At 43.0% G+C, this 21,453-nt stretch overlaps 1 protein-coding gene across 3 annotated transcripts in view; it reads right to left on the bottom strand.

Annotated features, from left to right (window-relative positions):
- Positions 1-6,498: 6,498 nt before the first annotated feature.
- AMOT (angiomotin) overlaps positions 6,499-21,453 on the bottom strand; it is a 51,162-nt gene continuing 36,207 nt past the window's right edge. For all 3 annotated transcript variants that reach the window (XM_060086915.1, XM_060086916.1, XM_060086914.1), the window contains exons 6-11: positions 18,516-18,665; positions 17,358-17,548; positions 9,993-10,115; positions 8,759-8,991; positions 6,947-7,627; positions 6,499-6,596 (exon numbers count right to left, since the gene is read on the bottom strand). In XM_060086915.1, coding sequence (XP_059942898.1) covers positions 6,499-6,596; positions 6,947-7,627; positions 8,759-8,991; positions 9,993-10,115; positions 17,358-17,548; positions 18,516-18,665 — 1,476 coding nt within the window. The remainder of the gene's footprint in view (positions 6,597-6,946; positions 7,628-8,758; positions 8,992-9,992; positions 10,116-17,357; positions 17,549-18,515; positions 18,666-21,453) is intronic.

Raw genomic sequence — 21,453 nt, 5'->3', positions numbered from 1 at the left:
CGGTGGAGCAGTTCTGCGTGATGCCAAGGTCTGTGTTAGCCATGGGCACAGAGGACTCAAGTGGAATGGATGTGGGGGTCTGTGGAGCTGGAGAGGGCAAGGAGCTAACAGGCCAGGACGCTAACCGGGCCTTTGAGCCTGGAGAGGACAACTGTGATTGGGGGCCAAAATCATCATCGCACTTAGGATAGTGACCAAATTGTTAGATGAGAGTAAACAAGGACTAGCTGGATGACAGGGACTTGAAAGGAGCCGGAGCTTTTTATATGAGTGGCAGAGAAATAACAGCTTAGAACCTGCACTGGGGAGCCTTTAAAGAAAATATCTTCCCCTTTGATATGTGAATTGTAGGAAAATGAACTCCTCCATTGCTGAGCCTTGAAGTTGCAGTTTAAGGCAGGAGTTGTGGTATCAAACAAACAAGTTTTGCAAGCAACGAAGCACAAATGTGATATCATTTTGTTTGGTTGGTGAGTTCTACGTTTTGGTTCCAGGAGTAGCACTTTAAATTTTTCACTATTAAAAATTTCATCTTTATGCATACAAAAATATTTTTGGAGGAAATGCTATGATGTCTGGGATGTGCTTCAAAATAATATAGGATGGATGGGTGGGAGCTAAAAATGAAGCAAGATTTGGCATGTGTTGAGAACTGCTGAAGCCCAGTAATGGTGACATGGAAGTGCCTTGCACTGTTCTGTTTGTGCAAGTTTGAATTTTTCTTTGATAAAAGTTAAGTAAACCACTTCATCTTTATAGATCCAGCCTATCGTTTTGACTTGCATTTTTTATATTCTCACTTTGTGAAGCTCTCTTATCCCCTCTCCATGAGGTTCACAGGGATAACTATTTATCCCCATTTTAGTGATAAACTTCTTGGATCCTGTTAAGGGATTTGTCCAAAGGTAAACATCTGTTAAGCGACAGATTTAGGACCAGAACTCCATGTTCTTTTGACTTCTGGACCAGTATGTTCTACCACCTACTGAGTGAGTTTTTAAGTTTCCATTAAGAGGTTGTTAAAATTTAGAGTAGTTATCTAGGGACTTTGATCTTGGAAACAGTCTTCATTTGGTTGCAGGTCTGACAAAGTGAGATTGCCTTTGCACATGCTATTTCTTTTGCATGGAATGTTTGTTCCCAGCCCCTAGTTCACCAGGTTAACACCTGTACATCCTTCAAAGCTCAGTTTCGTGTTTCCCACACACATACACTCTCTGTTCCATTCCAACAATCATTCCCTCCTTTGCCTCGTACATAATGGCAACATCTAATATGGAGTTATTCAACAACTCCCACCAACTGAAACCACTGATAGAGGCAATAGGCTAATGAAAAAACATGGGAGCCAAAATCAATACCCTGGACTTGGCCAGTTTGTGTATGAGGAGTGAGTACGTGGATGTGGTATGAAATTTTGGTGCCGTGGAGAACATTTCTCTTTTTGGAAACTGTCCTGTCGTTCAGGTGTCTTCACTCAAATACCACAGTGATTGCCAATCAATGTGGAAACTATTCTAAGACCAAATGACTTACACTTTTTTCCTCCAATAAAACCTTCCTTCAGGATCAGATGGAAGTGGAAAAGGTGAGAAGCAAGAGGTGTTTTTTTCCTGCAATGTGTAACTCATACAGACTGAGCAGATTGCTTATCATGGCAGGGGAGGCCCACAGGATGGGAGGTGCAGTACCACAGAGATAAGAAGATTGGTTATAACACTGGATAATATATAGAAATGCTCCTACAATATGATCTTTGTCACTTTTAAAGGAATACTTGCTTTTTCTCTCCACGAGTGACTGCTCATTAAGAACTAGATACAATATATTTCTGAAAGAAATGCTTCACAAAGCTTTGTAAGAAGGTGTGGTTAACTTAATGCTGTCTTCTTTGTCCTGTAAAATAGGAGTGGGCTTTCACACGTACAGTTTTCAAAGCACTCATCATAAATATGGAGGGAATTTAGCCCAATTTAATTAAAAAAATCAAATTTAGAACGGAATGAATTCTATACCCTCTCCCTATCCATTCTGCAACACCCATCAAGCCCAATTTCACTGTGAAAAGTGTCATTTCAAAGCCTGTGGGGATCTTATCCTCCTGGGTCAGGCTGGGACTCAGTGGTAAACAGGAGGCACAGAGAGGGCAGTGTAAAGGCAGCTTTAACATTTTCAGTGAAAAGAGCCAACTTGTTTGTGGTTTTGATTTGCTTTTAGTAACAAGCTCCCTCAACAAAAACTGATGAATTGGCATAAGAACAAGGGTACAAAAGGAACATCAAGGGGCCTTCCAAAATGCTAACCAAAGGATGAATTCTCTGCTTTGGGTGGCCATCATTTTATCCCTTGGAACCAGGAGATAAAAAGATGCAAAGCTTTTAATATATGCTGTGTGAGTATATAAAGGAACTGATTAGACCATGTGGCCCGTGGTGGTGTTGTCTTAATACTTTATAATCACATTCCATACTTTAAGCAAATGCAAATTCTGCCACATGCTGCCCTTGAAAGGCCATTTCACTGCATACTGAATTAAAAGTAATCACTGACACAGCGTAAATAAAGCCTCTGTTGGGTAAACACCAAAGCATTTTCCACACAGTATTGCATTTTAAAATAGCTAAGTTTATTGTCAGTGAAAAGATAGGCACAAAGTGGATTCAAACCTGCTTAACTTTATTGGAACTAGCTCAGTCAATTACAGAATGGGGTCTCAATCATGATGGGGCCACATACATTTTAAACCAAAGGTGATCCCTGTCTAGCCATCTGCCAACCCCAGCTATCCATTTTACAAACACATGCCATCAATCACAAGGGAGGCCAGAAGGAGGTTTGATGGCTCCATCGTTGCTACCGGAAAAAAATAAACAAACTCCCAACACTTGTCCAACTGATGATGGATGGTACTTGGAAGCTATATTTCCAAGGATCATGGCGGGCTAAAATTGGTGGCAATTAGCCCATAGCTGATGCCTTCCTTTGAAAACATGTTCAGTAAGAATGCACACATTTTAAGTAACACATTCCATATGTGAATGAGCAATTGAGATAACAGGAGATGGTATGGCTAACAGACATAAGAATATCATTTATAAAGGTTAGTGCATATGTATACACTTGAAGCTGCCGCATTATGAGTGTCTAGGCTCTTCATAAAAAGTAGTCTGGGGCTTCCCTGGTGGTACAGTGGTTGAGAGTCCGCCTGCGAATGCAGGGGACGCGGGTTCGTGCCCCGGTCCGGGAAGATCCCACATGCCGCAGAGCGGCTGGGCCCATGAGCCATGGCCGCTGAGCCTGCGCGTCCGGAGCCTGTGCTCCGCAACGAGAGAGGCCACAACAGTGAGAGGCCCGCGTACCGCAAAAAAAAAAAAAAAAAAAAAAAAAGTAGTCTGCACAATCAGTTTGTTCCATTTTCCAATTGGTGTCCCCAACCCAACTGTGTAACAAGAAAAAGAATGCACGACAGGGCTCTCGGTGTGTTTCCTATGGCAGATGACGGCAGATATTTCAGGTTCCTGCTATCCTGTCATCCTGAAGCTCAAAAGCAGCATTGAGAATAAATCCTTCATTAAAACAGCAATCAAGATACATGATCTTAAAAGACAGCTCAAGCTAGTTTTATTTAATAAAAAAATTGTTAATAGGAATTTTATATCAGGTAAAGTTTGTTCTAATGAAGTTTTTCTGTACATGGGACATTGATGTACAACTGACTTAGAAGGTCCCCAGAGACCACCAGGCAGTACAAGTTAAGACAACAAAGTCACCCTCCTGTCCTGAGGTGCCAGTTAAGATGCATAGATAGATGGGAGTCCAGAAAGATCCCCCAAATGTTATTACATCCACACAATCATGAAAAGGTGGCTAACTTGAGATTTCTCCCATAAACCTGAATTTTTTAAATGACACCTATTAGAGATTTTCTGAAAAGGCTGGATCTATCTTCCTCGTAAACATAATACACTGACATGGACTTCTTCCACCTCTTAGATGTTCCATATTATTTTAGCAAATTACCTGCGATAAAAAATTGAGCCAAAAAGAACTGCCTCTGGTGTGAGGGGGCAGAGAAGTTATGGAAAGTTCAAAACAGTAGTTGGCCAAGAACTTCCTCCTTTCCCCAAAATATATGAGTCTAAAGAGATGGCTGCCCCACAGTGTGGAATGTATGACATTTGTCACCTTACAGAATGTGATTAAAATGATGGCTCCCAGAGCTAGCAAAAATTCTGGCAATGTGTCATAATCATGAAAGGAGCAGATGAAAGGTTTCTTTTTATTTATTTTTTATTTATTTGAATAGAAAGTAGCAGTCCTGAAGTTTGCTACTTGTTGCTTCTACTATTTGAAGGATTTTTTTCCCCCTGTGACTATAACACAACTGCACTTTTAATTTCTATTTGCGATTCACTTGATGACTGTGGACTCGTGTAGGATGATCACTTCATCTTTGAAAATGTCGGGACTGGCTGAAAAATCACATCACCTTCCCTCCTGTCTCTCCCTCACCACATACAAAATAATTCCTTTTAGGAATGACCAAAAAAATATTGTTAAATATACCATTCCTATACTCGCAGAGGAACCCTGTAAGATGATCCAAGATGGCCAATCCCATAGCAAGAAAAGTGAGGTTGATTTCTTAGGGGGATGTTTCATGTGGCTCAGTGTTGAAATAAGGATCAGGAAAGGGAAAACCTTGCAAAAGGCACTGCAGGAGAGGCAAGATAGGAATTCAAAACCTTGGACAAATTACTCAAGCCAGGGACATTTTCCAAAACGCATGTGCCCTGGACCGTGTCAATGTCTTTTCTTAAAATGGGGCTTTTTGTATATAAGCGTTTCCCAAATTAAGCATGGTAATCGGCAGAGTGGAAAGCTGTGTTGTGTGCTCTTGAAAAAGTCACTTAACCTCTCCAGGTCTCAGATTCCTCGTTACTAAAATGAGGGGGTATGGCTATATAGCTAAAGCTCCTTCCAGCCACTATGTCTCACAATGTAATATATCAGGCCTACTCTTCTATGAATTTGGTTTCTAACTAACACATCCCCAAACCTCTACCCCCCCACCCTTACCTAATACCCCCCACTCCCCTCACCCCCCAACACCCCTGAAAACTGATCTTAATGACATTGTCTATGGATTTGTCACCTTAATGAAGGGCAGAGAGGCGACACAGGGCAGAGACCTGTGGCAACAGGCAGCCCTTCTGTGTCCCGGGAGGCAGACCCAAGGCAAAGCTTGGAGCCATGGCCTCCTTGGTCCCTGCCCACATGTGCGTTTCCTGCTGCTCTCCAAAGGTATTCCAAGATGGAGTCACTGGCAGTGAGAAGAGGTAGCTGGGGATACTGCTGCAGCCCCCCTCTCCGCTGACTGCAGCATACTACTTTGGGCTTCTGATGCTATTCCCTTGGAGGTGATAGTCATATGTGCCTTTTAAGACGTATGCTAAGAATTTGGGCAAACAACATGAGTTATTTCAAAGTAGTCACCAGAAATTCAAAGCATTCAACCTGTTAACGAAAACGCTTCCTCATTTTGCAAATGATTGGCAATTTGAGACTGGTGACACAGCCAGTGAATTTGTGCTGGAGAAGAAATAAACACTAAGCAGGTTGGTCTTGGGAAAGGCAAGCGAGCTATGTTCCTGGCTACACACAGACCACACAAGTCTGCATACAGCACCTCATGCAACTCTCCATCAAGGCCTCAGATGGTCTAACTCCCTAAGAGAGAAGAAGTTGTACATCACTCAGCTAATTTACTCTCCTAGCATCTGAAAGCAATATATTAATTATCCAAATGCATAAATTACTCCACAGTATATATATGAATGTATGAACCTCCACGAGGGAACCAAAAGAATCCACTTCCAAAGCACCACTGAAATAAAGATAAACACAATCTCCTGGCCCAGGGTAGCTGGGAAATTGGGAGGGAAAATTAGCTCCAGCACCCTTCCACACCCCAATACTCCCTACCTTTTCTTCAGTTTACATAGCTCTTAAAACTATTCCCTTTCATGTGCCCGAGGCGAGAGCTCTCTCTGGATGCTGCCTAGATGGAAACTATACAAAACAGCACACACCCAAATCCTCTCTGGCTTCTGAACTACATGTTACACACTGTCTTCCAAACATACTGTGCTCTTCGATAAAAGAATGATCCAGAATACGGAAATGCTAAACAAATTTCAGCACAATGAAAACACTGATGTATATCCAGCTATTAAGAGTCCCAGAATTTGTATAAATCCAAACAATAAACTTTAGAGCACATTCTGATTGATCTGGCTTCAGAGGTACTCTCTAAGTGTACCAGAAGACTGGAGTTCATATGGTATTACCTAAGTACTATGTTGTTTCAATAAAAAGTCCCTTTAAAAAACATCCCCCCACCCAACCCTTGTCCTCACCCTCAAAATAAGAACAAACAAAAGGGAAAAATGATTAAAAGCATTCTTGCTGATAAACTGCAGCTCTTGATTAAGCCATTTAGATGAGATATTCCACCATCTCTGCATCAGGCTCTTGTCCCAGGATCTGAATGGGAGCTTTTCTTTCCAGAGTATTGGAGTGGAAAACAGGGCCATCTAAATGGAAATAAGGGGTTAGAAAACACTCAGGGACAAGGTGAAAACTCAAATTTTAGAAGTGGCTTTAGAGCCCCCATTAAGCCTATGGCAAAGTGACATTGGCCCACTACACTCCCTCTGTTGTTCACCTGAGCATTTACTTTTACTGGGAAAATGACCTTGACTCATCCCCGTTCTATCCTGGAGAAGTCATTTACAGACTCTCTGCCCTTATCTCCTCTGATCAATCTGCTTTAGAACTTGAAAAGCGCTGCCCATATGACCGAGCTGTGCCTAAACAGCAGGCCAACCACCCGATCTGTCACTGAGGGCAGAACCCAGGGCTACCTGATCCGGAGAATTACTACCTGTCTTATCTGGATTGCAGCTCAAACTTGGTATAGACAAACGACGTGGTCCAGAACCGGCAGCTGGACTTGCAGGAGCCTCAGCCTGAGCCAAAGCTGGAGCTGGAGCTGGAGCTGGAGGAGCAGCTGCAGCCGGAGCTGGAGTTGGTGCCTGAGTCTGAGCTGGAGCAGAAGCCTGAGCCGCTGCTGAAGCCGGAACTGGAGTTGGAGCCGGAGCTGGAACCGGAGCCGGAGCAGCTGGAGCAAGCTGAACAGCAGCAGCAGCAGCAGGAGCAACAACAGCAGCAGCAACAGCAGAGGCAGCAGCTGGAATCTGAGCAGCAGCAGCAGCTGGAGAAACAGCAGCAGCAAGAGCAGCAGCAGCAGTTGCTGGAGACGGGGCGGCGGCGGCGGCTGGAGCAGCAGCAGCAACAGCCACTGGAGCAGCAGCTACCATGGTGGTGGTGTTGGTGGCAGCGGTGGCAGTGATTGCGGCAGCAGTGGCGGCAGCAGCAACTGGAGCAGGAACAGAGATGGGAGCGACAGCTGCGGTTTTGTTGGGTTCCGTTCCCCGTTCTGTTTGCGTGCTGCAGTCCCGGCTGCCTGTCTTGGAGTGAGCTGACAGTAGGGGAGTCGAGGGCGGCACAGGCGAGGGGGTGGAAGGGACAGACTCGGCACGGTAGTCTCCACCCAGGAGGATACCTACAGAGGAAAGAGGGAAGGAGCTTAGAAAACTACAGGCTATTCCAATATAGACATCTGATTACCTCTTCTTCCTTGCAGGAGGTTCAGGAGGAATAGGAATGGTCCCAAATTCTCTACTTTTGCCTCCAGTGAACCCAGGAATCAGTCTGTCAGGCACCTCCCACCGTGGCTAAAAGCTTCTTTCAGACTTGGCAGATCCCTTCTGGTTCTCATTCTCTAATGCCCCAGCGAAACGTATTAAACCTTTAAGTGTCCTGGGTATCTGTTCTGATTTAGTTTTCCAATGGTGATTGATTTCCAACGAGCTGTCAGAAGGCTTCTACTTGGTTCCACTTATAACCAACACCAGCCATTACCAAACAGCTGGAAAGGATCAGGGAAAGAAGTCTGTGGTCGCAGAGGAGTGTGATAGTAATTGTGTGATCTAAGGTTCTAACCATGACCATGGTCCCCCAAATACCTACTCTAAGCAAAGGACACTGCAAGTGTCAGAGGACCAAGAAAGGTATTAGAAGCAACAAAGAGAGCTAAAATTAAAATATACATAGCTTGTTTCCTCAGGCTCCAAAAATGTGCCTCGTGGTATCCACAATACTTCTGGGGTTTTGATTAGAGGGGAAGGAATGGACAGGAATGGAATGAAAAAGTACATTCTGTTCTCATCTCAGAATATTCTGGTAACAAAAACCTGCCACCCAGCTCCATTTAGCTTAACTAGAATTCTGTGTCCTCCTATTATACGGGAGGAAAGAACACAGAAAAAGCTGGAATTTTGAAATTTTCAGTGACACGAAAGCCACATGGGCTTTGGACAAAGACAAAAGGTTCCACATGGCAAAGGCCAAAGCTGAGAATTTTTAAGAGGAAATTGAAGTTATCTTCTTTCCCACCCAAACAGAACTCAGGATTCTTATTGTCTAGGGCTGTGGCTTCAACCAGTGTTCTCTCAGTGAGACTTCATGGTGTCTCCTAAATATGCAGTCAGCCTCTCAGGAGGACAAAACCCAACCAGGTATATCTTCCTCTCTAGAAGTGGGACCATTACTCCTCATTGCCACGTGGGCACGTATCCAAGTCAGGGCTCTCTTTAAACGTGTCACTTTAATCTTCCTTATTTACTGTCATTACCTAGGCTCCCCTTCCAGCTCTTGTCATCCCGCTTCTCTTCCATGATGGGGGTGCCAGTCAGGGTGGAAGAATGGGAGAGCAAGCCTGATCCAGCATTGGAAATGGACATCAGAGACTTTGCTGGCCGCATAGATGACAGCTGCTCTGTCTTACTTGGCTCCTTCCGGGAACGCTGCTGGAGTACCTTGATCATGGCATCCTTCTCAATAATCTGGGCATGGAGGGTCTTAATCCTAGGAGCCAAAGACAAAGAACATATAAAACATTGTTGCCACCTCCAGGTTCTGGTCTCACTACCTGCATGGACTTGAGCTTCCATTATCTTTTTGACTAGGGGGTGGTCTACTTATTTCTGAGTTGTAAGACAAGAGACAGTGTGCAACAATTTTTAATGCACACCCATATGGGCACAGAGGAACATCCAGGAGTTGTCAGTTAAACCTTAGGAAGCCAAAGAAAAGTATCTGTGAAAAGAAGGGCTGTATATGAGAGAGTAAACTGATGTAGTGGGTACCTTAGTGAACAATCTGAGTCAATGGAAATGATGAGTCAGTGAGTGAGAAGATGAGAACTTCTAAGAATGGGCTACTTCGGCTAATAAGTAAATGATCATGCGCTTGTAAGAGACATCAGATGCCCCATCTCCGAGTTTGAGTGGATGTCCTTTTTTTTTTTTTTTTGTGGTACGCGGGCCTCTCACTGTTGTGGCCTCTCCCGTTGCGGAGCACAGGCTCCGGACGCGCAGGCTCAACGGCCATGGCTCACGGGCCCAGCCACTCCACAGGATGTGGGATCCTCCCGGACCGGGGCATGAACCCACGTCCCCTGAATCGGCAGGCGGACTCCCAACCACTGCACCACCAGGGAAGCCCTGAGTGGATGTTCTTTTACTGAGCACTCTGCTGTACCACAGAGTTGAGGTGCAATGCTAGAAAGAATACCTCAGAGTGCAAATACCAACAATTCAGTTCTGGCAGAGGGCAAATGGAAGCAATTTACCAAGGACAATGGGGAAAGCAGTGTTACTCGGAATTCCAGAGTTAGTGGGAATGATCAAGGTAAAGGTCATTGCATCTCAAATCCTAAATAACAGGCTGGCAGGGGTGCAGGGCTCGGGGGAGGCTGCATTATCAGGTTCCCCTGTTGTGAATGAAGATGCTTGCCCTTCCCTACTGACCTATCTGGTCTCCATACCAACTTCTCAGATCCACCAGAGTCCAGATCAACATTTTACCTGCCCTCCATGTCAAGGCAACGCTTGTTGGCCATCAAGATTTCTTCTTCCTCCTTCTGGATGCGAGCTTCTAGAGCTGTGTCATAGCTGGTGTTAGGAGAGTGGCTGATGACCGTCGTGTCCCTGGGAAGGAAAATGGCAGTGATAATGATGGGAGGGCAACAAAATCTCTGTCCTAAGTCAAAAGCCTTAGGCTGGAAGGCCCTACACTGAAATCAAACTTATTAGGAATGGTCGGTTTCTGGGTGACTTACTGATAAGAATCTCCAAGATGGGAAGGTTCAGCTTTCAGAGCTAGAAGAGGTTATTGACAGACATAACTGCAAAAGTAAGTGATGGATTCTATGAGAAGTGCACAGGCTTGCCTTCAGAACTAGAGAGACACCCTCCCAAAACCTCTGGCAGAAAGTCCCTTCAAGTTTGTAGATCATGACCAGGCAATAGGAAGATATTCATATTTCCACTTTATATGATTATTTATATTACATATGAGATATGCCCACTTTATTCTCATGACAGTCATGAAGGGGAAAAGGCTAGACTTTGAAGGAAATCAGAGAAAGTACCAAAGAGCTATTGCTACATTCAACAGCTGTAACTCCACCTGAGTGTTTGCTAGAAATGAACTCTAGACATGTCAACAGCCAAGTTCAGGCAGGGCATGGGAGCTGAGTGAGAAGCAGGGCCTTTGAGTCTGTGCTGCTTGATTCCTATCTAAGCTATATCTGAAACATTCAAGTGCCAAATCAATGAGTCTCCCCCAACTAAGTGACTAATCTCTTGCCAGAGTCCCAACTGCATGAGGGACCATCATGTTCCATCTGAAAGTGTCTCATGCCATTAACTCAAGGGGTAATTAATAAAGAGGCAAGTGTGTGTGTGTGTGTGTGTGTGTGTGTGTGAGAGAGAGAGAGAGAGAGAGAGAGAGAGAGAGAGAGAGAAGAGAAGTGAGGAAAGGAGAGGAGAGGAGAGGAGGGGAAAGGATGTAACCCATGGGCAAGGCTGATGTTTACAGCACAAGTCAAAGACATAATGGGAATCCTATACCCTCCTGACAAGTGACGTCATGCATCTTTCTTTAGTTCATTTAGAACTAGTGGTAGAGAAAAGAGGGAAGGGAAGAAAGAAAACTGGATCGTATTTGAGTAACTTGGAGGGAAAGAAAACGAGTTTAGGAAGAATGTTGATGTAATTATATTGGTCTTAAAGAAAACCAGACTATAGGCTGAGGAAACAATGAACTGGCGCTGCTGCATTATACTTCCTCTGAGAATGAGGATCTGTGGGAGAACTTCAGGCATCTTTTCTGCTGGCAGCTGGTTATGTCCTGTTAGCATAGAGATTGTGACCAGTGCAGATGGCTGTGAAGGAGCAGCGGAATGAAGAGGCAGAAAGTTGGTATTAAAGTTGGGGAATTTTGGTGAGCTTCTGCAAAATTACTGTTCCCCAAAATGCCTGCATCTTATATGCAAGGCAGAAACAATTCATTTGAATGGTGAAATAATTGGAGAACAAAAAGGGAAAGGACCACAGTGGCTTTCATCATTTGCTAAATTCAAAATATTTTAGTATCTCGGAATTCTACACTTGCTCTAGTGCAGTTCACTTGCTTGCATCCTACTGCGAATGGCCCCTGTGTTCCCAAGTACCCAAGAGGAAGCAGCATTGTGTAGTGTTGAGAGCACAGGCCCTGACTATAGGCCATGCCAGGGTCAAGTTCCACGTTCCCTAGTCCTCTGCCACTAACAAACTCTATGAGCTCAGGAATTGGGTTAACTGCTCTAAGCCTCAGGCTCCTTGTTTGCAAAACTGAGATAATAATTATACTTATATCTCATGGGACTTTGGGGGGGATGAAATGAAAGTGTGCATGTAAAACATGCAGTTCCAGGCACAGTAAAAACACTCAACAAGTTATTATTAAGAGAGCAAAGTGTGCGTAGAAAGAGAATAACATACAAGAGAGTATGAGTTGAATGAATTCCAGCTCTTGGTATGATCCTGGAGGCGACCCCCGCAGTGCAGTTCCAATGTGATGGCAGAGGCTTCAGAGGCAGGCCTCTTTTAAAAGTGTATAGTGTCTATGGACACTGGGGACTTGAGCGTACGGTTTGTCCCTGGGGGAGCCACTTTCATTGCATAAAAGACCATTCTGGGGACACAGAGCCCTGCCAGCTAATTGATATGGACACTGTGAACTCCTGAGGAATGGAGCCTGAAAATGTGGGGCACTTAGTGAATTCCTACAGAGCTGCCAGGACGGCCTTCGACATCAATCTTCCTTCTAGAAGACTGGGGCTACGGAGCAATGGCTTAAGCAAAAGCAAGCAGGCACAGCATTTGAGGGAGCAACTTGACCTGCTAACTTCCAATACTCTGAGTCTACCCTTAAGCACATCAGTAGAGAGATGCTGGGCTTGAAATGACAACCTACAGACCCCAAACCGCATATCCCTGAATTACTATCCTGCAACTCAAATCCTTAAGTAAATGGTTTCTGGCAACTATTCCTCCAGTCATCTTCTCTCTCCTTCCTCTGATGAAGTTATCCCCGTCACATTACTTACATTGTTTTCTAGAATGTCACCCATGACCTCCTAATTAAAACATCTAGCGGCCTTTTAAACTTCAAGGCCACCTTTTTCCTATCAGTAGCACCCTTTTGTTTATTTAAAATGGGAGCTCAACCATGAGTGGAGCAGTGTGTTTGAAGTTCCTGGGAGGCTGGAGAGTGGATGGACATGGATAAGACTAGTCCCCGACTGTAGGGAACTTGCAAGGGGAGGGGAAAAAAGTAAATAATTAACTATTACAGAAATGAGTTTGGACTTTATTCCAATAGGCACTGAAGCTTATTAGAGCTTTTCAAAGGGAATGAAATGATCCAAGCTACGGTTCAGGAAGACAGCATTATCTCTGCTGAAATGTAATGGAGGGATTAGAGGAGCCATAATACTGGAATCGGGCAGACCAGTCAGAAAGGTTATATAATCCCAGCAAGAGATGTTGAAAACAGGACCCGGTGAAGTGGCAAGGGAAATGGAAACAGGCTACAGGAAGCAGAATTGCTAGAACTTGGAGACTATTTAAATGTGGGTGTTAGGGAGAGGGAAGAATGAATGAGGACTTTGTTGTTTCTAATTCAAATGACTAGAAAAGATGGCATACTGCTCATTTTCTGTGATAGGAAACCAAGGAGAACTTTCTTTCTTTTTGGAAAATGCCTATAATGGGTTTTGATTTTAGTTACAGTGGACTTAAAGTGTCTTATGAATAGCCATATGACAATATCCATCCAACAAGTTGTTGAAAATTCTAACTTTAATCTTAGAGATGTCAGAGTTACTATCTGAAGCTATAGTGGAGAACAAGATAACTAAGACAGAAGGTAGAATGAGAAGAAAGCAGAGAACGGAACCTGAGAAAGGCCTCCACAGCGCCAGACTAGGTAGACATGCGTCACGTGTGTGACCAGTTTCTACCTTCTGCTTTCCCTTTTTTTACTTCCTTCTTTCCCAGATTTACTTTGTCCCAAATAAAAGCAAAACATTGCACATTCTGAGAAAGGTAACAACCTGATTCAGTAAATGCAAAGAAATAAATTACTGGTTGATCGGGTGTGTTATCTTTTTGCTGCTATTCAGAAATAAATCACCATTTGTGAGCTGAAACTAAAAATCTGCACTGCCAAATCAGTTCTTCTGAGATGAACTCCTACTTGGTAGCAATTTCCCTCATCTACATTAAGCATCTGGAGAGGAATACTCTAGGAACACAATAATATGAAGTTAAAATATAAGCCATGTTTTTGTGATTATTTATGATAATCTAAGAAACTAAATAATAAGCCTCAAATAGTAACTCTTGAACAGGTAATATTCCCTATTTCACCATCTTTGAAATCATCCTATCTGGGAGGCAGTAGAGTATATATAGCACTTAAGGTATCAAAAATGTAGATTTAAGTCCTGGTTCTTCTGCCTCTTAGTAGCTGTGTGATCTTAGGGGAATTCTTTAATCTGTCTGTGCCTCAGTTTCCTCATCTGTAGAATGGATACCAGTGCTTCTCTCAAAGAATTATTGTGAAGATAAGCAATAATTGTAAAGTGCTTAGAAGTGTACCTTATATAGTAAACACTACATGTGATTTCTTGCATTAACAGCTTTCCCTTTGACAAGAGATGCTTCACAGAATCAAAATGCCGGAATGGGTATAAAACAGATAACCCAATATGTCTTCTCACCTGAGAAAAGACATATGTCTATTCCTATATTTAAAAATCTATATTTTATTATTCACAGTGGCCAAACACTGGAAACAATCCGAATATCCATCATCAAGTGAATGCATGAACTGTGGTACATCCATGCTATGGAGCACTACTCAGCAATAAAAAGGAATAAACTATTGATATACGCATTAACTTAGAGCAAGCTCAAAGTAATCATGCTGAGTGAAACAAATCAAACAAAAAAAGTACATATTATATGCCTCTTTTTATATGATGTTCTAGAAAAGGCAAAATTACAATGACAACAGATGTTGTCTGGGGTCAGGCATGGGAGGAAGGGATCAAGTTAAAGGGGCATAAGGGCACTTTAGAATGTGTCCTCTATCTTGATGGTAGTAGTGGCTACATTATTATATACAATTACCAACATTCACCAAACCAGACACTTAAAATAAGTGGTTTTTAAATATGTGAACAATACTTCAATTGAAAAAATTCAACAACTACCATTGTATGACCCCAGCAACATTTCCTAATGGTGCAACTTATTATTTATGTATGAGCTATTATTTTACAAATATATTAAGTTTGAGATACTTAATATCTCAGAATAATAAGCAGAATACACAGAAACTGAGCAGGCTGGTACAATGTGGCACTAGATTTAAGGATTTAAGTTGTATAGAGTTAGAAAGCATTTCCTTTCTTCTTTTACTTCTTCCTTTTGCCCTCTTTCTTTTTTCTCCTTTTTTTCCTTCCTTCATTACTCAAACATATGTTGAGCACTTTCCATCTGCAGCCAATATCCTAGGCACTTAAAAATTATTTTGGAAGAAAATAGAATATAAAGCCTTTACTACAGAAAGGGGTGAAGAGCAGAACCTTGGTCAGTACATTTAGGGTTGGGAGGAGGGAAAGTGAAATCACTGGACAGAAAAGAAATGGCAGAAGAGATGCTGGAAGGGAAGGCAGAAGAGCCCACAGGTTCTGAAACAAAGTTTTCTGAATATTACTTTCCAATGATTGAAATCTCATAAAGAAAGAAAGAAAGGAGGAGTAGGAAACTAATCTCTGTGGCAGAGCATAAGAAGCAAATCTTTGGGAAAATAGTATAATCTTAGCAATAGAAGGGTCTGGAACAATCACCTAGTCCAATTCTCTCATTTTACAGGAATTCAAATACAATCTCTCAGTCTCTTCTGTGGGTTGTATTAATAGGCATGCAAAAGGTACACAGTCCAGATATGGAATGTTTGTCCAGGGAACTATTACAAAGTGTTCCTTAGGTGGGAACTGGCTGCTTTTTACCATATTAAATGATAAGCATGCACATTTTACTGAAAACAGTGATTGCATGGAAACTTTCTACCTGGTGATTTAAAGGAATTCAATTTAAATCAAATCTATTTTATGGGAGCCAACAGATTCTGGAAAGAAATCCATCTGAAAGGGGATTCTCCCAATATTCAAAACTTTCCAGGGAGGAAGGAAAGGGGTAGTTTCTTTATACAAGGCCCCCAAATGACAACCTCCTAGCTTTCCTGCATTTTGACCTGGAATCTATTCTGAAGTCAGTTTCAACAGTGAACTTCCCAGCACCAAGAACCCTGGCTTTCCAACATTTTCTCACACCGCACACCTTCATGAGCTGTATCTTTCTAAGTTTCTGCCCAAAGATGACAAAAATGCCTTGCACCTCTTTGTCAGTGTTAGGGTTTCCTGAATAACCTCTGAACCAGCACTGGGCACAGGTGTTTTCTTGGGAACCAGCAGCTAAAATTACACTTCATTCTGCTTCTAAGCTGCCTACAAACTTCTCAACCATCTTCCAGCCCAGCTGCGGCTTCTCTGCACTCTATTACTACACTGGCATGGACTGAGCACACCGTTCTCAGAAAAAAAAAAAAAAAAAAAAAAAAAAAAAACAAAGACAGGTAAGCTTAAGCCCATGAGGGCCTCAAAATCAAGGCACAGGCAATTTCTATCTGTTTAAGGTTTATAGGGGGTATCTGGAGACAGACAGAGCATGTTAGAGAAACGTAAGATGTCTTCCTGAAGAATTGGGAATAGGTTTACAAACCACCAGTCCAGCTTTTAAGCATTGACCTCCCTCTGATTTGACATGAGAAGGACTCGAAAATAAATGTATCCACTGCCCCCTCCACACACATATTCCAACCCAAAGTCTGGCAAGTGCTGCCAGACTCTGCCGGCTCACCACATTTAGGAGAATGCTAAAAACAACGCCATGATTTTTAATAACTTTCTGGATAGAGACCTATCTGGGTGCAATATGCTATAGCCTGCCTTAGATACCCAACTCCAGACCATGGCTCTGTCTGTATCTCCAACAATCCACATCATCTCCTGATTTGAATTTAGTTTTTGTTTCTTTCCCAACTGATGATTACAAACAGCAGCGAGACAAACTGGATAAGAGCACTGTGTCCTCCAAAGAGCAATAATAAATGTTTATAATGAGAAAAGGGGAACACATAAAGGGCAAAAAAAAAGAAAACACCTCCTGCCATTTTCTCTCCCTTACCAAATGGAATGTGACTGCTTACATGTGATGAACTTGGAGGCACAGAGAATGTGGGCTTCAAATATAGACGTTCTCAAAGGGCAGGGATGGATTCATGTTCAGCACAGTCTTTGGCATACCTTGGACAAGCCAGAGCTATCAAATGGCAGTAGCCACTCCTGAGTGACATTTAGTTTCTGAGTGGCATTTCTCTGGAGAAGCTTTCATTCCAGTCCTGGGGCTAAACAAAGAAGCCTACACATGTGGCTGAAAGAACCTGAGGCTTTGGGGAAGGAGGTGTGCGGACGTTCAGTTGATCCCATCTGCAAGTGTTCTGGCTCCTGAAGAAAGCTGAACTATGATTCCAGTAAGTTCGTCAGTAACTTTAATTTACAAATCCCAGACCCTCTGCCCCACAGTTGTTCAGTCTCTGCATAACCAGATCGAAAAAAACAAAAACCACACACTTAAGCAGAAACTGAGAAAAAAGAAACAGAACATTATGGGGAAAAAAAAAACACTGGAAAATCTATTAATCAATCAGTCACTTTTCTGTTCTCCACACCACCCCTGCCCTTCATTCAGGGACTCTACCAGCCAGCCACTTACCTCTGAGCAGCTACGGTGGCCGCAGCATCCAGAGCAAAATGTCTCATCACATTCTCCTCTAAATACTTCTGTTCCCACTTAGTCATGTCAGCTTCCAGGGCCAGGATCCTCTCCTCCTTCTCACGAAGGAGCTCCATCAGTGCAGCGGCATTGTATTCTGAAACATTGGTGGGCTGAGAGATGCCCTGGCGCTGTTGGAGGAGATGCCGAGACCCCTGATGTTAATGAGTTAGGACCATAGTGGCTGAGTCCCATTTGAAGAGCCCTTATTTTTGGAAAGGATTACTGCCCAAGCCAGCCACTTCAGTTTGGATTCCGATTCAGAAGCAAGGGGAATTCATAGGACTTTCTACCTCGGGCTTGAGTATGAGACTCTCGATCACGAAAGGAGCCTGCCATGTCAAATGGTCATGCTGCTCAGAAAGTGGATCAATGGTTTAAAAATTACTAGCCCCAGGGGCTTCCCTGGTGGCACAGTGGTTGAGAGTCCGCCTGCCAATGCAGGGGACACAGGTTCATGCCCCGGTCTGGGAAGATCCCACGTGCCGCGGAGCGGCTGGGCCTGTGAGCCATGGCCGCTGAGCCTGCGCGTCCGGAGCCTGTGCTCCGCAACGGGAGAGGTCACGGCAGTGAGAGGCCCGCGTACCAAAAAAAAAAAAAAAAAAAAAAAAAAATTACTAGCCCTGCCGGCCAGCACGGTTCTCCATAGAAACGGAAATTAAAAATCTAGGATTTGGTCTCTGCCTTGCCCCTAAACTTGTTGTGTGACCTTAAGGGAGTCATGCCACCTTTCCTGGGTCTTGATTTTCTCTCATCTAAAAGTGAGGAGATGTATGGCCAAATGATTCTAAAGACCATTTCCAATCCTAAAATGTCCAGGAGTCTATTTGTATAGCGTCTTCACTTCTTATAGGGCCTACTGTTTCTGGGGTTCATATGAAAACAAAAAGTGCAAGATAATAGGCATTAAGGATTTTGCTGTGATAGGAAGCTAAGGAAGCCAACTTCGTCTTTACAATTGGGAGGCGCTCTGGAGTAAGATCAGGTGGGGCAAAAAACCTGAAGATGAGCAAGAGTGTATTTTTGGATTTTCATGTCAGACACTATCTGACAAATAAGCAATCAGGAGCAATCTCATTTTCTTGAAGTTCTCTATACCTGCTGGATTCGGAGGGATTCCAGCTCTCTCTCCAGTCGTGTCCGGAGACGGTGCTCCAGCTGCTCTCGTTTTTCACATGCTGCCTGGAGCTGTACAAGAGCTTGCTGCATCTTTTCCACCTTATCTACGTACACTTGCTTCTTTTTCAGCTGAAAATCCAGGTTGGGAGAATTACAAGATAGAAGGAAAGAGAACAACAGGGTCAGTTATACAGCCGCCAAATCCAGCCTTGTGTTTAGATCTCTTCCTGTCCAGCTCCAGAAAGGCATGAATGGCAAGAAGGTCCTTCATGAGTATCGGGCTGCCTTGTATTTACCATATAGAGAATGTCTCAAGGGATAGGAACTAGGAGCTCCTTTTTTATCTCTCCCTCCTTCCCCATCTCTATGTTTTCCCCAAGTCTATTTCTATCAGTAGAGTATGTCTTAGATGGCAAGCTCTTAAGATTCCCATTTATGGATGTCCTCACCTCTGCTCTTCTTCACTCTAAACTGTAATATTCTGGGGGAGGGTATATCTTACTTTGGTCATTATAGTAGGGGAATGCTAAAGAAATAAAAGGGGGGCTCTCCAGGGAGAAGAGTTTAATTCGGAATGGAAAGGAGGCCTACCCACTTTATATAGCTGTCTCCTCTCCAAGTGAGAAAAAAAGGGAGGTCAACTGCTGCACGTAGAGGGAGGCCAGAATTGTCTTTCTGAACTCTATAGTCCTGGTAATTACTCAATGTAATCATCACTGCTCTCCTGGAATGTTTCTGCTCCTCAAAAGTGAAGCTGCTGGGACTTCCCTGGTGGTCCAGTGGTTAAGACTGTGTGCTCCCAATGCGGGGGGCACGGGTTCGATACCCGGTCAGGGAACTAGATCCCGCATGCCGCAACTAATGATCCCGCGTGCCACAATGAAGATCCTGCATGCCGCAAGTAAGACCCAGTGTAGCCAAAAAAAAAAAAAAAAAAGAAAGTGAAGCTACCATGCAATGGTTCATCTTTAGTCTCTTCATTGACCAGCACTGCCCCGCCCCAGTTCTTTATTAAAAGAACACAGGTCACTTGCGACTTCTGCCTAACTCATGAGCCTGAGTTGATAACATTGGACCGTAATCTCTCAGCTATCACTCTGGGACCTTTAAAGATATCTAAAGATGCAAACTAATGAATCAAATCTAAGACTAAATGAGATCAAATATGATTCTTCCTCTTTGCAAGCTTATGAACCATAACCAAAAACAAAGGTAGAAGCAGGCTGGGACTAAGAGTTTGAGTTCTTTGTACCCTTGTAACTTCCAAGGCAAATCCCATCATGGTAAATCAACTCGTTGAAATGAAGGAATGAGGAGAATTTCAGAGCTTTTTAAAGAAGGCATACATACCCTCAACACCTAAGAAGATAGGGGAAGTGCAGCCTTCCCAAATTGTTAGGGATGAGCAGATGGTGCTTCTTCATACCTATAATACTTGTACGGGTGCCTCTCTTGCTAATAAAATCAACGCATGGACTCTTTCTAAAGTAGAAATTCTTCCAAGCTGATCACATCTGTTATTATTATTTTCGTGAAACCTGTGGTTAGGGATACTCTCATAAGATTTAAATGTGAAAATATTATTGATAACATGGTCCAAAGGAAATTCAAGAATTCAGCTCAACTCTAACTTTCCAACAAATTCTCAAGCCCTTGAGATACCTAGATAGACAGTTGCAATGTAAAAGGTTACCCACTTTACCAGCACTGTCCACATCCATTTAGCTGAGGCCAGACCAGCAGAACCAACCTGACACCCTCATTGCAGAAACCAGGTAAGACCTTCGTGGTAATGTGTCCAAATCACTGCTCTCTAGGATGTCCACTCAGACAGCAATGGCATGTGCTAATGGGGAAACTCTCCTTGTCTTATAACTGCTCTCTCTCCAAATTAGAATTGCTGAACTTTCTCTAGGTGGAAGAAAACTTACATTTTCCTACCAGACTTGCATTATACCTTGCCTAGGTGACTGGAAAAACTTTAAAAATTTGTGCTACACTTCTTGACATTTCCTTTCATTCCAAGGCCTAGTTCAATCTCGCCTTGTAAACCAGTTGAGGTGAGTTATAAGTCTAAATGTTTTTATCCATTAGACCTTTCCCTAGGAAATAAAAGAAACAAAAATTGCCATTCTCATCCTCTCAATAAGCTTAAACCTTCCTTTCCTGGGATATGAAACTATTTGTAATAACACTGACTAGGGCAATCAAGACCTTTAGGCCATGGATGCCTCTGCCTTCCTATTTGCTAAGCTTTGAATAATTGGAGAGCAGGAAATGTCCTCTATCCTTTGCCTTTTGGGTTCTATAATCCTGATGAGCTATTTAAAGTTGAATGCATTTATTTGTGAATCGCTCTGAAAACCCTAGGGGAGCAGTGCAATGTTAATGCAGAGAGTGTTAACTATCATTACTGAGGCTTACGGGAGTTATACTTAAAGGCAATTAAAGTTAGATAGTATGCAGTTCTTGCCTTGATGGTAAAGTACTGCAACGTAAGCTCAGAGAACTGAAAAATAAGCAGTCAGGACTAGGTGTATTTCTCTATGCCCTGCCTTTCTTGAGAAAGGAATCCTCAATGTCTTAGCTAAGGAATCCCTAGCAGTGGAAGTCACTGAGCCAACTGTCTGGAAGGGAAAAGCAATAAAGGCCCAGAGAGTTTTCTGAGTTGGCTGAAGATAGTCACACAAGTCAGACAACTTCCACAAACCAGGCCAAGGAAAATCCTATTATGCTTTGCCACTGGGATGATTTTCCACAAGGTACCAGGACCCCTATTGTTGGCATAATTCTTCTACTTCCTTTTTTTTTTGCATATCTTTTTTTTTATTGTGCAAAGTGCCAATCTATTATGTCAACAGATCCAAATAACAATCTAGTAGTATGGAAAATCAAGGACATTTGCAGATATTAAAAC

This window comes from Mesoplodon densirostris, chromosome X (genome assembly GCF_025265405.1).
Source record: "Mesoplodon densirostris isolate mMesDen1 chromosome X, mMesDen1 primary haplotype, whole genome shotgun sequence".
Lineage (NCBI taxonomy): Eukaryota > Metazoa > Chordata > Mammalia > Artiodactyla > Ziphiidae > Mesoplodon > Mesoplodon densirostris.
This window is presented reverse-complemented; position numbering and strand designations above follow the sequence as displayed.